Here is a 17,455-nt window from a genome sequence, read left to right on the forward strand (position 1 = left end):
TCGAGTAAACGTCAACAAACAGTCATAAAGATTTATTGCACTTTCTGAAAGTTGAACAGGGAAAGTCTGTGTGCTTTCCTCATTAGCCATTACCTAAATCGGTTTCTAAAGTTACACCAGCTACAATAAAAGTAACAATGTGTGAGGACCCACTGATCAACTGTGCATTACCAGGATGCTGTGGACGTGCATTGCAAAGCATACCATTCTAAAATAGGGTCTACCCATTGTGATAACGTAGTTATGTGAATATCTAGAGGCAAAACACTGAAGTCCAATAAATAAACTTGCCAGGCGTAATATTTAAACAGTCATTGTGAATCAGAAGCAGAAGCCAAAAAAGCCATTTTAAGATTAATTCTTGCTTTATATTATTAAATAGAGGACATCTGTAAAAATGAATAAAGATTATAATATACCCATAAACATGGGGAAGATGTGGCATTTTCAATACTCTACTTTTCACAACAGTACTCACCAATTTGATGGCCACATATTCGTTCGTATAAAGGTTTTTGCCCAGCCGCAGTTCACCGAAGTTACCGCAGCCGATCTTCTTCCCAACTCTGAAGTTAGGGCCGACCATGAGGACCCCAGAGGTCCCCGTTCCCCGGCCCCCATGTACAGTCCTACTACCAGTTGCTTTCGACATCCTTTTCCCTTCCTCTGTCTCTCCCTTCCCACCTCTCTTCTCAAAATCCATAAGCTTGTGATACCCTGGCCTCTCCACGGTTACTCCCCTGCCATGCAAAACAGAGAAGTTTCAAAACAACCCCCAGGGAACGCGTGGGGACGATGGCGAGAAGACAAAACGAGCGAAGGGGTTTAAAAGTATCTATATACTGGTGATTTTTTGAGCAGAAACCGGTGTCTTCTGCAGACGTGGTGGGTATCACCGAAAGCGCCGTCCTTGCATTAATCCTTCGGTGGATGGGACTCCTTTAATGTGCAGTTGCCCTTAGAGTAGCATGTCACTGCCTGAAGCAGGCAGGTTATGCTAGCATACGCACACATACAGACGCACACGCACGCACTCACACATCCACCCACACACGCTCCTCAACACTGACATACACTATTCCTGCTAGTGGCACCAAAAAAGTGAACGTCCCCTCGTGCTCCTCATGGTTTCCTTGAAGTCAGTCTTGGGTAATACCGTGAACATTCTTCATGTTCTAACACTGCTATAAGCAGACTCAGACAGAACCAGCTGCAACAGGTTCGAGCAGTTTAGTCCGACTTTCTCTGGATACCTGAAAGACATTGAAAAGAGAAGTAGAGTACCAATTAGTATCAATAAATTAATCGATCATGCACAATCTTGATATACCAGTCATTAAACATCAAAAAGAGCATGATTTCATATTTTTGCTCCTACTATGTTAACATTTCTTCACCATATAAGCATCAAAGGCTATATTCATAAAAAAAAAATTCTATAAAATACAATTAAACACTTTAAAACACAGAAATGAATCCTGAGTGACCAGATTTTAATGTGTTGCCATATTAACGTCAAAGGCTATGCATTCATGGAAAAAATAATACAAAATATAATTCAACATCTTACAACATTACAATAACAACTATACAAAATCTCAGATTGACAGAAATGTGAAAATGTACCATACATTTTAAAGCGAGTCCTTCACTATTTTTATATTTTATTGTATTTTTTATTAATTAACTTACTCTTATTGCCATATCAGCATCAAAGGCTATATTAAAATAAAAATATAAAATTATACAGTATACAAAACTATGTCTACAAAATCTTTAATTTAATATTTTGATAGAAAATGCTTTCAATGCAGTTTTTTAAAGGGTGTCCTCCATTAGAAAAATAAATATGCAACATGATGGACAGAGGCATGACGGGATATTATTATAAAGCACAGACATTAATCCTGGTCCTCAATGTGCATGGAATCCATTTTCAGATTACCTCAAGGTCCAATAAACCTAATCGATAACAGCAAGAGACAAAGTATTGCATGCTAGACATGATGGGAATGCATCCTCACTGGATGAAGAGAAACGGATGCTACTTTAGAAAAAAAAAGAATCACTCAGTCACAGTTTTGGCAATCTCAGGAACAAGAGCCAGTTTATGACGCTACACCAACAGATTTTGCTGGTCTGCCTCCAAGGCATGGGATTTTTTTTTCAAAGTGTGGAGATTGGAGAACAGAACGGTTGAGAATTACAAGCCTAACAGTGCCCGTATCAGTTTCCAATTCCAACAGGAACTTTGACGACACCTGTGCGGTTGATAATGGAGAGGGGAAGCGGTGTAGAAGGTCAGAGATCTCTGTTGCACACCAAGCCCCCCCATTGCCCTCCCCACTTCCCCTCCCATCCAGGGTCAGCACTGCTGTTAATGTAAATGGAAAAGAAAGTCGGAGCAGGTAATGCAAGAACTATTGGAAAGACTGCCATGCTTTCCTTCAGAAAATGCACTTAAAACGATCAATGACTGCCTGACTGGCTGTAAAAGGATACCGGACCAGAGCTGATGAGCAATATACAATCAGCTCAGCAGAAAAAAAATATCTTTCACATTTGGGGGGGGGGTTCACTACTTAATTTCAACATCCAAGGCACTGTTTGTTCAGCAAGTGACAAATGCATCAGAGCATCAATGAATTTGATTATTAATGCACGGCTCATTTTTCTAGTCTGAGGAAATTATAGTACTTTAGCCTGAGCAAAAGAGAATTATGAAAAATTATGCCCTGTCATTCAGCGAAATAAATGCATCACCAATCATGCCGGCTTAGCTTTTGTAACAGTTAAAGGGAGTGCTGGACACTTTATGCTTTATGAAAGGGACTGAATTTGCATACATCCATTCTCAATATGAAATCAATCATTATAGCAAACACTTTATCTTAATTGCACAATGTAGAAGCTACATAAAGGTAGACGGTTATATAAAGCATTTTTAAAAAAAAATCAGGGAATTACATAAAATGATCTTAAACTATAGCCTGAAAATGTGAATAACCTCAAGTAAAGCAAGCAACAGTCATACACTCTGGCACGTAGCGCATTTAGGCGGATCAGGATTGGCAGTCTATCATGTCTTTCGATGGTCTGTTGGTCACTACCCCATACGGTACCATAAAAATGCTGATTACAAGCTCTACAAGGGCGAAATGGAAAAGCATGCCACAAATCAGTTAGGGATCGCAAAAGTCAGACAGGGATCAGATGTAATTACATGATCTGTGGACAAGATCTAGTATATAAGTACTGATTATGGGGCATGTTTCCATCTACTACTTTGATCAGGAACAATTTAACAATGCTTGAATGAAGTTAGCAAAGATAGACATTGCAGACTACGCCATAAAAATGTTTAATTTCATATTTAGAGAAAGATTTGTAACAGATTAAGAGATGAATCTATCCATCATCATAAAAAACACCTGATACAAAAGTGCATCAGATAAACCAAAATGATGACTGTAATACCACATAATCTGGAATTAAAACTGTCTGACTAAATAATGGTTGCCAAATTAGTGTTCACAGCTGTTTCGAGTCGCTCTGCCTACAAGAAAACAAGACAGGCCAGCTAACGATTACTTTTTTTTCTACTTATCTGATTAAATATCATGAGAAAAGAAACCAGGTTTCAGCATAGCACACAAGGCATCAAAGTTCAACTGCGCTTTAGCTTTCAAACAGGAAACAGGCAAGTGTTAGAGGCCGAGCAAAAACCAAGACATCTACTTCTACTTTCTCAGATGGGCAAAAGAGAGAAGCTGATGCCATATATCTGCTTCTGTGTTGATCTACAAGGCCTTGTGTGGTGTTGGTTTGGGTATGAGAGAGAAAGAGAGCTGCCTGGTCATTTATTTCCTTAAGCACTGTCTGATTTTCCATACTAATTTGTTTAGCCTCTATGTGAAACTGGGAGATACAGTTTAACAGTCCTCTTGTTTGCTATCTGACACCTTTCACGCCTAATAAATGAACACAATTGGCGCCCAACTCTATTTTAAAATGGAAATCGTATAATAAAACACACTAAGCATCACTTCCACGTGAGCTTAATACCTTAATGTTTTTAAATTGCACCAATGGTATTATTTGCTGAACACGCCCTTGACAGAAGAGATTTCCAAATCAGTAGTACGAAGTCTAAAATGTCAAACAAAAATATATTTATATCAATCCTGGCAATGAATGTGCATCTCATCCCTTCATAAATTGTTTAATTTCATGATGAAGTGTCAATTCTAGAAAGCTTCCTATCCTGGCCTAGCAAAGAATACATACTTGCACGGGTATTTAAACATTACATATGTCTTTAAATGCATTTCTTTCAACCGTCTTCTTGGCTAGTGGCTTAAAACGTCTTTAAAATGATTGGCTGTCTAGCTGAGTCGTCAAATATGAACTAAATACACGTCGAAATGTATTTCATTTCACATCTAAAGCAGAATATATTCCCTTTCATATTCGAAAAGGTACGGAAATACCGACAAACCAGCTAAACAACTCCAAGCCTTGTTTGACAAACATGACAATAATCCTCCACAAATGAACTAGCTTAGCAACCCACTTAGCTAACATCACATTAGCCGTCTAGCAACGAACCTTTCAGTCTTTCGATTAAAACGAGGATGGAATGTTTTTCCTGAGGAAACATAAAGATGTTTTTACCTGCTTGTGAGTCCCCTATGTAGTATGCCGCGACATGGTCCTTAATTTATGCTTTGAAAAGTGATTTAATTCCCCACTAAAGACTAGCCCGGCTTCGCTGTTGTCTCTTTAAGCCTACCGTTTCGGTGAGCGAAGCTCCGGCGTCACCCGACACTCCCATTGCTGTGGATACGCTCTCAAAAGTGCGTAGATAGATTGGTGAATGTGCGGCTGTGCTGTCGAGCGCAAAATAAGCTCCATACCGTCCCCACCTGGAGAAAAACTCAAATGTTTTGCCGGATCAACAGTTGTATACTGCTGGAATGGAAATATTGGAGTCAGTTTAATTTGAAGGAAGATGTGTAAATAGGTTGTTACTTTGAGGAAAAAAATATGGGAAAGTTGGTGATAACAAGGCTGTGAAGAGATTAGGTTTTTGTGTTGAGTACATTGACAAAAATATAAATGAGAGCCTGAGGGAAATTATATGTTAAGAATATATGTAAAAAAAAAAATTGGATAACAGAACCATTTGTTTTCATATAGAGATAAAATGCATATATTTTCCCCATTAAAGTCCATATTCTGTGTAAGCCTTTATTCTGAAAAATATGTTTATATAATATAGGGTATCTGCTGTTTTGTATAATATATAAATAACAATAGGCCGAATATATACAGTACAAAATATATTTATATATTATATGTTTCAAATTTTTATAAGATGTAAATATCCATGTAATCAACATATTAGAACTGCTCACTCTTGCCATTTATTATTCAACTCTAATTCCCATTCATATCCTTTTAATAGTACACAGGTTGTGACAAATTGAATAATAGTTTGTGAGATTTTTACAAATATAGACCATGATGTTGCTTTTAATGACTTTTCACGACAAACCTGTATCTAATATCGCCCAGAATAACTTTTGTACTGGATATGTCATACACATATATAAATTAATATTCATTTATGGTGAATATTTCAAATAAGATTATATAGAAGCCAGAAGTCTTATTCAGATTTATAGAAACCAGACAGCTGGCTTAAGATAGTTATGGCTAACCATTTTACATGATGCTTTCATAATCCAAGTATAAAAGTATACTGTATAAAATGGTCATATATTTACTGTAGCGACATGAAAATGTACAAGTGCACACAAAATTAAATGCTATACTTAATTGTTGATGAGAATGCTCCACAATTGGCAAAATTATTTATTGCATTGACAAAAAATATGAAGACCAAATGTGCAATCCCAGTCATTATTGAATACTACTGATTCAGGTGTTTTTCATGTTTATTTGTATTCAAAAAGTTCATAAAAATCTACAAAGTGCTCAAATATATGTGTGCAACACAATCGTTTTCGTAACAATGCTCTAAGCTATGCAAAACAGAGCATGAAAGTTGACAAAATAAGCCAGTTTGTAAAAATACAATCAAAAAATGTTATTGAAAGTTACAGGAAAATCCAACCAAATCCAAACCTTTCCATGATTCTCAGAGTAAAAGTTACCATGCCATGGTGACACAGGAACACCTGTTCCCTCTTCATGTCCTAATCAGGATGACTGGCTCACGAGGGCTTTTTGGTTGGTGGAAGGGCTACATGTCCAGGTGGTGGTGAACCATGGATTTAGATTGACAGACAGACTGAAGCATTAGATTGCTGCATTTCCCCAAAGGTACAAGATTGATGGCCGTGCTGTGCTGCTGTTGCATTATAGGTAAATATGTAGGAGAGAAAGGCAGACCTGCAGACAGCAGCCCAAGTGCAGGAGGCATTGGTTGTTGGTAGTGTTCTCCAGTAATAAATGGAAGAACAGCAGAGGAGTGTAGTCTGGGGTGGGAATGAAGGTGAATAGAGTCCGCTGAGGAAGGAATGGTCTTGTTTTCCCTAATAGAGGATTGAGATTTTGAATTAAAGCCTTTCTCTTGGTCCTTCACCCCTTCTTTCCGTTGTTTAGTAGCGGAGCGCACTTGGCTTTCTTCTTTGGGAAGGGGTGTGAAGCGTTGACCTTTTCTAAATTTGGCACGTCTGTTTTTGAACCACACCTGAAGAAACATGTTTTGTTAATCTAAGATGTTTTAAGCACATTTAACCTGCACTCTTTAAAAGAAAGGTTCCCAAATTTGCAGTGATGCCATAGAAAAACCTTTTTTGGTTATTCAAAGAATCTTTCAATGAAAAGTTCTTTAAAAAACAATTATATTCCTAAGGAACATCTTAAAAATCTAAAGAACATTTTCTAATATAAAGAAGAGCCTTTTGTGCAATTAAGCTTCCGTGGATGTTAAAGGTCTGTCATACCTGGATACGGGCCTCTGGGAGGTTGATGCAGACTGCTAGTCTCTCTCTCATGCCCACATCTGGATATTGGGTTTGCTGAAAGGCCTTTTCGAGCGCTTGTAACTGGGACACATTGAAGGCCGTGCGACTGCGACGCTGCTTTTGCTGGTTCCCATAGCGTGCCTCAAGGATGAGTTCTAAATGAAGAAGATAAATAAATAGTTGTTTACAATACATTTCATGATACTTAACATTGTTCATTTATATACTGTAGGGCTTAAATGTGTGAGTCCACATAAAAAAAAATATTATAATAATGGATTCAAAATATGGAAATAAACAGAAAGTTTTACAATTTAAAATTTTAAAAACAAAAACAAATAAGCAGTATGATTTAACTTTGTGTACAGGTCAACTTTTATACACGATTGTTTAAGCAAAAAATGCTGGGTTGTTAAATCTGGACAAACCCAACCATTGGTATAAAGTTTTATATATATTTTTTTGGTTTGTCCATATTTGACCCAAACATGGGTTTAAACAACCCAGCATTTCGAGAGTGGCGAAAATTGACATAAAATCACATTTCAAGCATCTGTAATAAAAAAAATAAAAAAAATGTAATAACGGTTGGGTTTGTCCATATTTGACACAAACATGTGTTGAAACAACCCAGCATTTTTTAGAGTGGTTAATATTGTTATAATTCTTAAGCATCTGTAATAAAATAAAATAAAAACTGTGATAAACTGCAAAAATGCAAATTAAAAGCATTTTCAGACGTCCTAACCTTGCTGGATATTACTAAATAAAATTATGCACAATATAAACAATAAAGAATGTTTGTAAAAACATATTATATTTTATTTTAATATTAGCTTAAAACTTAATTATATTTCTATTAAATGTATGAATATAATCAAATTACCGGTATTATACCTCCATCTAGTTCATTTGAATCAACTACGCGTAGCCTAATATGAACACTATACTGTAAAGTGTGACTAGTAATTAAAAGCTCTAGGAATATGCCTCCGAAATCAGATGTTTACAATTTTACAAATGCTGCATTTATTCTGGGTCTCTAAATCGCATCTCACCTGCCAGGCGCTCCGCCACCGTGAAAGTCTGCATGGACGCCGGACTGGCCGCTGAATGAACCTGATACGGCTGCGCCATCTGCTGGTGGGCCTCGTGAAATAACGAGTTCACGCGGTGCAATGGAAAAGGCCCCTGGCCGTTTCTTGGTCCACAGAAATACACAGAATTCATTCTGCTGGCTGAGAGGATAAAATATATGATGAACACACCTAAAATGTGATAAGGAATAGGTAGAACTATGTAATAAAAAAATAAAATAAAAATTCTATAAATTAAAAAACTACAACATGAACACTTACCTACAACTTCCAATGAACTGTGGAATGATCAGTTGCAAAAAACAGACATTTACCCAGTAAAATGAGGTAAAGTACACGTAACTGCTGTTTTTGTTTTTTACTCATATAATTCTAAAATCCCAAGGAAACATTGCACACAGGAGCTGGTAAAATCCTCCAAAATTTTACAATGAAGCTTCTTTTAGTAAGGCAGACCTGTAATGCTCCACGTTGACTACGGTTTAGGTTCTCTCCAGCTCAGTTTCCACTATTTAAGAGGCATTAACTTCAGCTTCCTTCAACCATTAGCCAATAGAAAGAAAGGTATTAGCCTGGATTAAGTGGGATGAGGGAGAGAAAGGGGGGTTTGGGGGCTCAAGTTTTTGAAACTATTGAACTTGGGAGATTTAGGCAAAGCATCTCCCTTCAATGAGCGGGCATTGCGCTCCCCCCTTTAAAACAATTAAAACAATGTGGTCGGCTAATCTCTGGGGTTGGGCAGATTAAAATAACAGCCTTTGATTGTCCGTTGTTCTCTTCCTTCTTTCTCTGCCGTTCCCCAGCTTTTGTTAGTATTAACTCCAAGGGGGGGGTGTTTGCTTGGCTGGTTTGTTTTGCTAACTGGGCCCATATTTTGCCCAGAAAATGTCAACTTGAGAATGCACTCTGGAAGTGGCCTATTAGGGTAATTTCTTAGGGCTAAATGTTCCTTCTTATCAAATCCTCTCAAAAAGGAGGATTTAAGCTTAGCATCTGAAAATAAATAAAATACTCAATAAAACGAAAGACACACATGGGATAAACAAAGCAATTAGCTGTCTGTGGTGTCAAAACTGCTTGTAATTGTGCAATAAATCACCAAGACAGTTATGAAGCAAACATATCAACCAATCTGAATGTCACTCCTTGTCATTATCCCATCAGACATCTCTCAACACCCTCTCTCATTGAGCTCAAGCAGCAGTTTAGCTCCAGCTGAAACCTCAGTCACCTCAGATCAGATCATCCTCAGTAAAACTGCAGCCGAGCGGCTGGGAGCGGCTCAGGAGGTTCAGAGATGTAAATTCCGCTAAATCCTGACACTGTGCAGCTCAGGGCCAGGAAGGCGAGGCATGTGGAGAGCTAGATTATGTTTCCCACGAGTATCAGGGCAGTTGCACACTCCTCGGTGTGTGTGTGTGTGTGTGTCTGTGCCTAAGAGGGCAACACAGGAACCAGTACAGCAGCCAAGCACAGGAGCTGTGGGCTAAACTGGCATGAGACCCACACACATACACACACAACCTTGACCACACATTTGGCTCACTTTTATATCCACTTTCCTGTTGGAAAGGATTGTTTGTTTGTATCCAGACAGTCATGGAATTCTGGTCTTTATTAGAAAAGGAGATTTACATAAATCTCTCTATCTTTACAAAAGTGAAGTCTATGGGAATATTAATGAAATCCTATTGCAGCTATATTTCCTTGATTTAAAAGAAAGACAGAAATTAACCTATTCACCAAGGATGAGTTAAATTGATTGAAACAGTAAAGCCATTCATAATGTTACAAAAGATTTCTATTTAAAAAAGAAAAGAAAAAAAAGGCTGTTCTTTTGATCCATCTATTCATCAAAGAATCCTGAAAAAATGCATGTATCACGGTTTCTACAAAACAAAAAGAACAACAAGGAACAAAATCAGCATATTGGAATGATTTCTAAAGGATCATGTGACACTGAAGACTGGCCATCACATGAATAAATTACATTTTCAAAATATTTTTAAACAGTAAACTACTATTTCACTGTTTTTGATCAAATAGGCCTACGTAAATGCAGCCTTTGTGAGAAAAGAGACTTTTAACTATTTTAAAATCTTACCGACTTTAAACTTTTGACTTGATTCTTTAAAGGTTATTTACGTGCAGTAACAGTTCTATTTAGAACTGTATCGTCCTGAAGAACCCTTTATATGCAGAAATAGTTCTTTGTGTGTTAGCGTTTAGGGTTCTCTATTCCCGCCTTTTTGTTTTTCAAATCTGTAACGGTCAAAATCACCTCGCGTTACTGATTTTCTGGAGCTCGGCCATTTCAACACACTCCCGACAGGTAAATTATTTCTTTCTTACAATGTCTATACATTTTAACTTATAACTGGTACTGGTTACTGGTTTCCTATCATTTATGTGTCTTTCTCTTTTTAGTAGGCTATAACAAAACATAAGTGTGACCAGCTCTGTTCAGTTTAGGACAGGCTACTTCTTCTCTATTAACAGAGATATTGAATTTATGATCCATATTGTTATATTTTTGTAATTATTACTTTATGCAAACATACCTAGTCACAAAAAACAGCCATGACTTTATATCACCTTTTCCTTTTAACATTGTAAAGGGCTCACACACTGTCGATTTTTGCTAATTTTGGCATTCATAGATATTTTTTTTAATTGTACATATAGCCTATTGTGTCTTTCTTATAAGTCGAATTGGTCTCCTGTAATTATATGCAACAGCCAATAATAGTCAATCTATAAAACGACTACAACTAAAACGGCAAGCAACTATTGCTGAATTTACTTTTATTACAATGAAATGTGTCAAGGTTTATACTTTCGTTCAAGTATGTTTTGAGCCAGATTTTAATACAGGAAAGTTCTGATACAGTTTCTGTACTTTATATAAGAAAAAAACCTTCTTCTTACAACTCATGATTTGGGCATCATGTAAAATTAGTTTGTAGATGGGAGGAAAAAAGTGCTTAAAAATACATATTTGTTGGAGGGCAAAAGCCAATTGTAAATGCTTTTAAAGCTTAGATGCTTTACAGGTCTTTTGGTGTCCTTTTTAGCTGTCATATGGCAACAGCTCATCTAGACCAACGCTTTCCACATTACTGATATGTTCGCACCTGACTGACCTTTCAAACCATCATGGAATTGTGCTGAAGTTTTTCTCCCTGTTCAAGGCTCTGCTTTTTTCTCCCTTTGCGGTGTTCTTGCCTGTCAAGCTGTATTAGTGTCCTCTCAAAATAAGTCATTTAGAAGAACCTTAGCTGAGCAGCCTCTGAACCCCATTAAAAGCTTGGAGCTCAGAGCCCAGAAGCCTTTGTCTCTTCAGCCTGCGGGATTAGTGGAGATTTGCTGCTAAGAAAAAAAAGTAGTTATTTCATGGCACTTTCATGATGAAACCTGGCCAAAGCTGTGTTGGCTGGGAGGATTAGAGTCACACAAAGACGCTGGTTGTGTGTGACCCCCTCCCCGAAAACCACCGCCCGGTGCAATGCCCCCTCCAAACCCCAAACACACACCATCCCCACCTAATAACTCCGGCTCAGTCCGTAATGAGAGCTGAGTTTTCATCTCCTGCCCACTAAAATTGCGTTTCGGCTTTACCCCCGACCCACTCAACAGCTTTAAAGAGACCACAAAGTGGTTGATGCATCTGGAATTTTCTCATTCAGATGTTTATTTACATAGGTGTAATTGGATGCAAACCCATTAATTTGTCTTAGTGCCCAGCTATAGTCAAGCTTTGGAGGTTTAGGCCCTGTCTTCAACGTTTAAGGGGTTTAGAGGATGTGTGCTAGTGGATCCACTCCCAAAGACACAGATTAGCAGTATTAAAAACACAGGCCAGACTAAACTCATTACAGAGCTTCAAACTCATAAAAAATGGGTTTGCCTAATATCACTCAGTTGTAAACAGTTTGCATAAACACAAAAATGACATGAAAAAAGCAAAAAGATGGATGCATAATAAATAGAACTGGTATAGTATTGAGGATTTTCCATTCAACTGCACGAGCATCTAACGCATAGTGCGTTAAAATATGTGCTCAAGTTAAAATATGTTCAAGTGTGAACCGGCTCTAAAAAGCAGTTAGAAGTTAAACTTTTAAAAAGCATGTCTCTAGACCTTACGTTTCCCCCTGTTTAACTATCATCTCACGTTTTTTATATGTGAGATGTGAGCAATGGAATGGGATTTTTTTAAACTTGTTTTAACTTGAGCGCTGTGAAACACTGGGTCATGTGCCAGATGCTGCAAAAGATGTGAACACAACCACGACGGTCAAACTCAAACCATCTAGAGCATGTTTTCATATTAAAAAAACAATGGAGAAGTAGTGTAGTGGGCTGCAAAAATGCGTTTTGTGTGAACAGGCCCTCAGAATGTAACAGGCAGTTGTTCAGCAAAACCGAACAGTGCTTGCCTCATTAAATATTCATGAGCTTTGCACAGAAACTTCCATGTGCTGTTTGTTTCTTTGTCATGTCAAACAGTGACAAAAATGCTCTAATTTAAAAGAAGAAGCGATTGTTTTACTCTTACCTTTATGTTCCGAAAGCTTGGCCTACTCAAGACTGGACATGAATACTGGCTATCAAGTGGATATTTAAGTAGCTAGATCACTTGCTGTGTTTGTCCAATCACTGACAATGAAAATATGCAAACAAGACGGCATGCACGAATGTACAGTGTGATGTCAATAAACCATAATTCCTAACCCATGAAGATTTAAACACTGTGAATTTGTGAAACATGGAAAAAATAGCCCAGGAATCTGTTAACCTAATTTTAACCTAATCCTTTAAGAAGTGAAATGTGTACAGTAGTTGTATTGATGGTTTGGAATGGTAGCTAGTAGCACTCAGTTTTGAGTTTGAAGGAACTTTTACTCTTTTGAGCTGCAGAATTGGACCTTTTATCTCAATGGACTTTCTAAAGCTGCAGCTAAGTGAAAGCGTTTTAATATGATTTGGATTGGTTTAAAACTACAGGGGGGCTCTAGAGAAGGGCAGAGGGGGTTCATTTAGCCTTTTGAGAGGTTTTGTTTACAGGTCCTGTTTAACAGATGTTGGAGTGAGGAGCAGAATGCTCTCCCTTTCTTTAATTACTTATCAATAGTGGAAATTTGTATTGACAAGCGCCTGTCAAGAGGAGAGCTTTGTAGTTGTCAGTTATCTGAGGGAGAGCCGCTTAACCAGGAGGCCCCTCGGACACTTGCTGGATCGATCCCAGTGCAGCACAATTGGCTCTCTGGGCAGCTCTGTGTGGACAGGAGTGTGTGAGGGGGGCCGCAGAAGAAGTGCTGTGGGACTAAAGACTTCTTCAGAGGGGGAAATCGATGTGGCTAGCTTGGCCTCTGACCCTGCGCAGTGAGGGTCCAGAAGCGCCAGGTCAGCGGCACAGTTTAAGCTCCAGTAAGAGATATTCTCAAAAGAGCCTCTGAACATGCAAACACAAAAGCTATCGAACAAAAAACAAACGCACGGCAGGAGTAAAACGTGCACCAGATGTTTACACTTGATAATGGACTGATCCTCACTTATCAACTGTTTATCTACCAGTTATACACTTGTGTTGAAATGCAGAGTTTTACATAAAAACCAACATTTAGTTAAAATTATAATACTAATAGGCCTATATTAATAATATGTTATATTTGCATGATGAATCCATCCATCTATTCATCCATCCATCTATACATCTATCCATCCATCCATCCATCTATCTGTCTATATCCATCCATCCATCCATCCATCCATCCATCCATCCATCCATCCATCCATCCATCCATCCATCCATCCATCCATCCATCCATCCATCCATCCATCCATCCATCCATCCATCCATCTATCTATCTATCTATCTATCTATCTATCTATCTATCTATCTATCTATGGCTGCGTCCCAATTCGCCTACTTATACTACGTCCTAAAAGTATGCACTCTTTTTGTGAAGAAAAAGTACATACTTTTGAGTGTGTAGCAGAAGAGTATGCAAGCTTTGGGACATACTACTTCGTCATCTTTAACGGACTCTGTTACGTGCGTCCCGTCACCGTTTAAACTGCCCTGTCAATCATCGTCACAGTTCAAATCCCCCACTTTCAATTTAATTTCCTACCGCATCGGAGAGAAATGTAGTCGCTCGTTGATCTGCCTTTCGTGGGTCTTTAATGCAGAGACTCCTCTCATGTGTTTGCAAAGTTAATGGCCAAACGTATCATTACAAAAGTTCTCAATGCTGCTGAAGGAGAAATATAATGTGGATAATATTGAATAAATATCTTTTCGTCAGGTTAAATACTGATAATTGCTCACTCAAACCACTTTATCTAATCCTCTCCTCTCCTATCTATCCATCCATCCATCCATCCATCAATCCGTCTATATCCATCTATCTATCTATCTATCTATCTATCTATCTATCTATCTATCTATCTATCTATCTATCTATCTATCTATCTATCTATCTATCTATCTATCTATCTATCTATCTATCTATCTATCTATCTATCTATCTATCCATCCATCCATCCATCCATCCATCCATCCATCCATCCATCCATCCATCCATCCATCCATCTATCATCTATCTATCTATCTATCTATCTATCTATCTATCTATCTATCTATCTATCTATCTATCTATCTATCTATCTATCTATCTATCTATCTATCTATGATGTTATTTAAAAAAATTCCTTGCAAAATAATCACTTAAATTGTGACGTTGCAGATAATAATTGGAAATTCAAATAGCATTATAATTGCAAAACAATAAAAACTAATATGCTAAGAAAGTCTTTACAGCCAAACTCACAAAAGTTTGGTATCTCTATAAGGATGTCCAATTTAAAATGTAGTCACAGATATGAATAATAATAAAAACAATGTCCATGAACAACAAATAGAAATGATCTAGAATAAAATCCATTTAAACTATTTTACTTATAAAATATTTCACCCAAACAGTTCAACACAAGACAAACAACCATGTTGCATGTAAATTCAAAAATAAAAACATCAGTATGACAAGTCGATAGTGAATGATTAAGTGATCTTTCAGCACAGACTGAACTGCATATGCAGCCAAATACAACAAACCCTATAATGACATTTGCAAAATTTGAGTTTGAGCCCTTAACCAAACAACCCATAAATAATGACAAAACCTAAAAATCTAAATCATGCTTGGACCCAACGGACATAAAAAAAACTCCATGGTCTGAAATAAAGAATTAAACGAGTTTCTAATGGAACAGATTAATCTCATATACAAAGCAGAGCAGTGGCCGTCACACACTGACATTAATTTGCACTAACAAGACAGTGTTAACCAAAAACAAGCATCAGACACTCAAGTGAATGCTTTTTTTGAGTCTCTGTGGACCCAAATTTCAACAAAACCTTTTAAGCCAGACCATGAGTCTGGCTTATCTTAAGCCTAACCGATCAATATTGGAAATAACTAGAGGATCAATCGCCTAATTAGGAGACAAGATTGTACAATGGCATAATGACCTTTGATATATGCGATTAGCATATAAAACATTTTTCTTGCTTAGTGTTGCTCACAAAATGCAACAATATATAAACGGATCTCATTATATAAAAATATATTAATGTCATGGATCAGATGACTAAAAATCAAACCAAATGGTAAAAACACTACAATTTGCCCATGAGCATCCCTCCTCTGTCGGGTGACCCCCAGCAAGTCAAAGGTGATCAGAGGAGCGACTGGTCGAACTTGATAATGAAGAAGACTTTAAGCTGTTTCACTGCACATGCTCAAATCTTTAAATCACTCAATAAACACAGTGAGAGCCGCCCCCCTTCCTGGCCACCCGGACATTGTGCGAGATATTGATCCTGCCGTTGTTTTTAATACCTGGGGTCCGGGACTGTGACATGAGATGGCTGGGGCCCAGGGTAAACACATGGGCCTGGGGTGAGCGGGATACAATAGACCTCCCCTCTATGCCTCCACAGGCTCTTTGTGTCATTTTGTTGTCCGAGAAAACAGCTGCTGAAGAAAGAGTTCTTAGCCAGGCACCTGCTGGAAGAGGTCTCATACGTATATAGACATACAAAATAACTGGAGGAAGATGGTGAAGTGGAACAGACAGGTTAGGATAAAAGACCAGAGAATATTCTCAGTCAAAAGCTTGACATCATTGTGCGTTTAGAAATACACTTGCTGCATAGACTGTCCATTGAACACTGTAATAATATATAATAATGTTCAAAAGTTTGGGGTCGGCAAGATTTTATAATGTTAATGAAAGAAGTCTTTAATGCACACGAAGGTTGCATTTATGTATTAAAAAAATACAGTAAAACAGTAATGATATGGTATATATTTTAAAAAGTATTAAAAAAAAAGATTAATTCTTGTGATGGCAAAGCTGAATTTTCAGCAGTGTCACACGATCCTTCAGAAATCATTTGCTGCTCAAGAAACATTTTCTTTTTCGAGATTCTTTGATGAATAAAAAGTTCAAAATAACAGCATTTATTTGAAATATAACTTTTTTGTAACAAATCTTAAAGTATTTTGAAATTTTGGTCAATTTAACGCATCCTTGCTAAATGAAAATAGTAATAATTTAAAAACAAAACCTTGCTGCCCATAAACTTTTGAATGGGAGTGTATATGTTAGTGGTAGTATATAAAGCTTTTATAATGTGTAATATATGATTGCTAAGATGATAACTTTATATATACATATGCATATACATACACACCAATCAGGCATAACATTATGACCAAATTTTGTGTTGGTCCCCCTTTTGCTGCCAAAACCGTTGAGGCATGGACTCCACTAGACCCCTGAAGGTGTGCTGTGGTATCTGGCACCAAGATGTTAGCAGCAGATCCTTTAAGTCCTGTAAGTTGCGAGGTGGGGCCTCCATGGATCGGACTTGTTTGTTCAGCACATCCCACAGATGCTCGACTGGATTGAGATCTGGGGAATTTGGCGGCCAAGTCAACACCTCAAACAGTTGTGCTCCTCAAACCATTCCTGAACCATTTTTGCGCATTATCCTGCTGAAAGAGGCCACAGCCACCAAGGAAACCCGTTTCCATGAAAGGGTGTACATGGTCCGCAATAATGCTTAGGTAGGTGGTACGTGTCAAAGTAACATCCACATGGATGGCAGGACCCAAGGTTTCCCAGCAGAACATTGCCTAAAGCATCACACTGCCCCCACCGGCTCTCCTTCTTCCCATAGTGCATCCTAGTGCCATGTTGTGAGATGGTGGTCCAGTGGGTTAAACCATGGAACTGATACGCAGAAGGTTGCTGGTTCGATCCCAGCTGTCACCACCAGAGTGTACTTGA

At 37.9% G+C, this 17,455-nt stretch overlaps 2 protein-coding genes across 3 annotated transcripts in view; both read right to left on the reverse strand.

Moving 5' to 3' along the window:
• The window catches only part of csnk1g2b (casein kinase 1, gamma 2b), a 40,807-nt gene extending 35,947 nt beyond the window's left edge, over window positions 1-4,860 (reverse strand). For both annotated transcript variants that reach the window (XM_079826742.1, XM_079826741.1), the window contains exons 1-2: window positions 4,675-4,860; window positions 479-1,253 (exon numbers count right to left, since the gene is read on the reverse strand). In XM_079826742.1, the coding sequence (XP_079682868.1) occupies window positions 479-703 (225 nt within the window). In that variant the 5' untranslated portion in view covers window positions 704-1,253; window positions 4,675-4,860. The remainder of the gene's footprint in view (window positions 1-478; window positions 1,254-4,674) is intronic.
• A 1,084-nt stretch (window positions 4,861-5,944) lies between these two features.
• On the reverse strand, window positions 5,945-8,580 carry dmbx2 (diencephalon/mesencephalon homeobox 2). The gene is made up of 4 exons (XM_079827507.1): window positions 8,354-8,580; window positions 8,054-8,233; window positions 6,975-7,150; window positions 5,945-6,718 (listed from the first exon to the last, which is right to left on the reverse strand). Exons 2-4 carry the CDS (start codon window positions 8,223-8,225, stop codon window positions 6,269-6,271), a joined length of 798 nt encoding a protein of 265 aa, XP_079683633.1. The 5' UTR covers window positions 8,226-8,233; window positions 8,354-8,580; the 3' UTR covers window positions 5,945-6,268.
• Window positions 8,581-17,455: the final 8,875 nt, after the last annotated feature.

This window comes from Gobio gobio, assembly GCF_949357685.1.
Source record: "Gobio gobio genome assembly, chromosome: 10".
Classification (NCBI taxonomy): Eukaryota; Metazoa; Chordata; class Actinopteri; order Cypriniformes; family Gobionidae; genus Gobio; species Gobio gobio.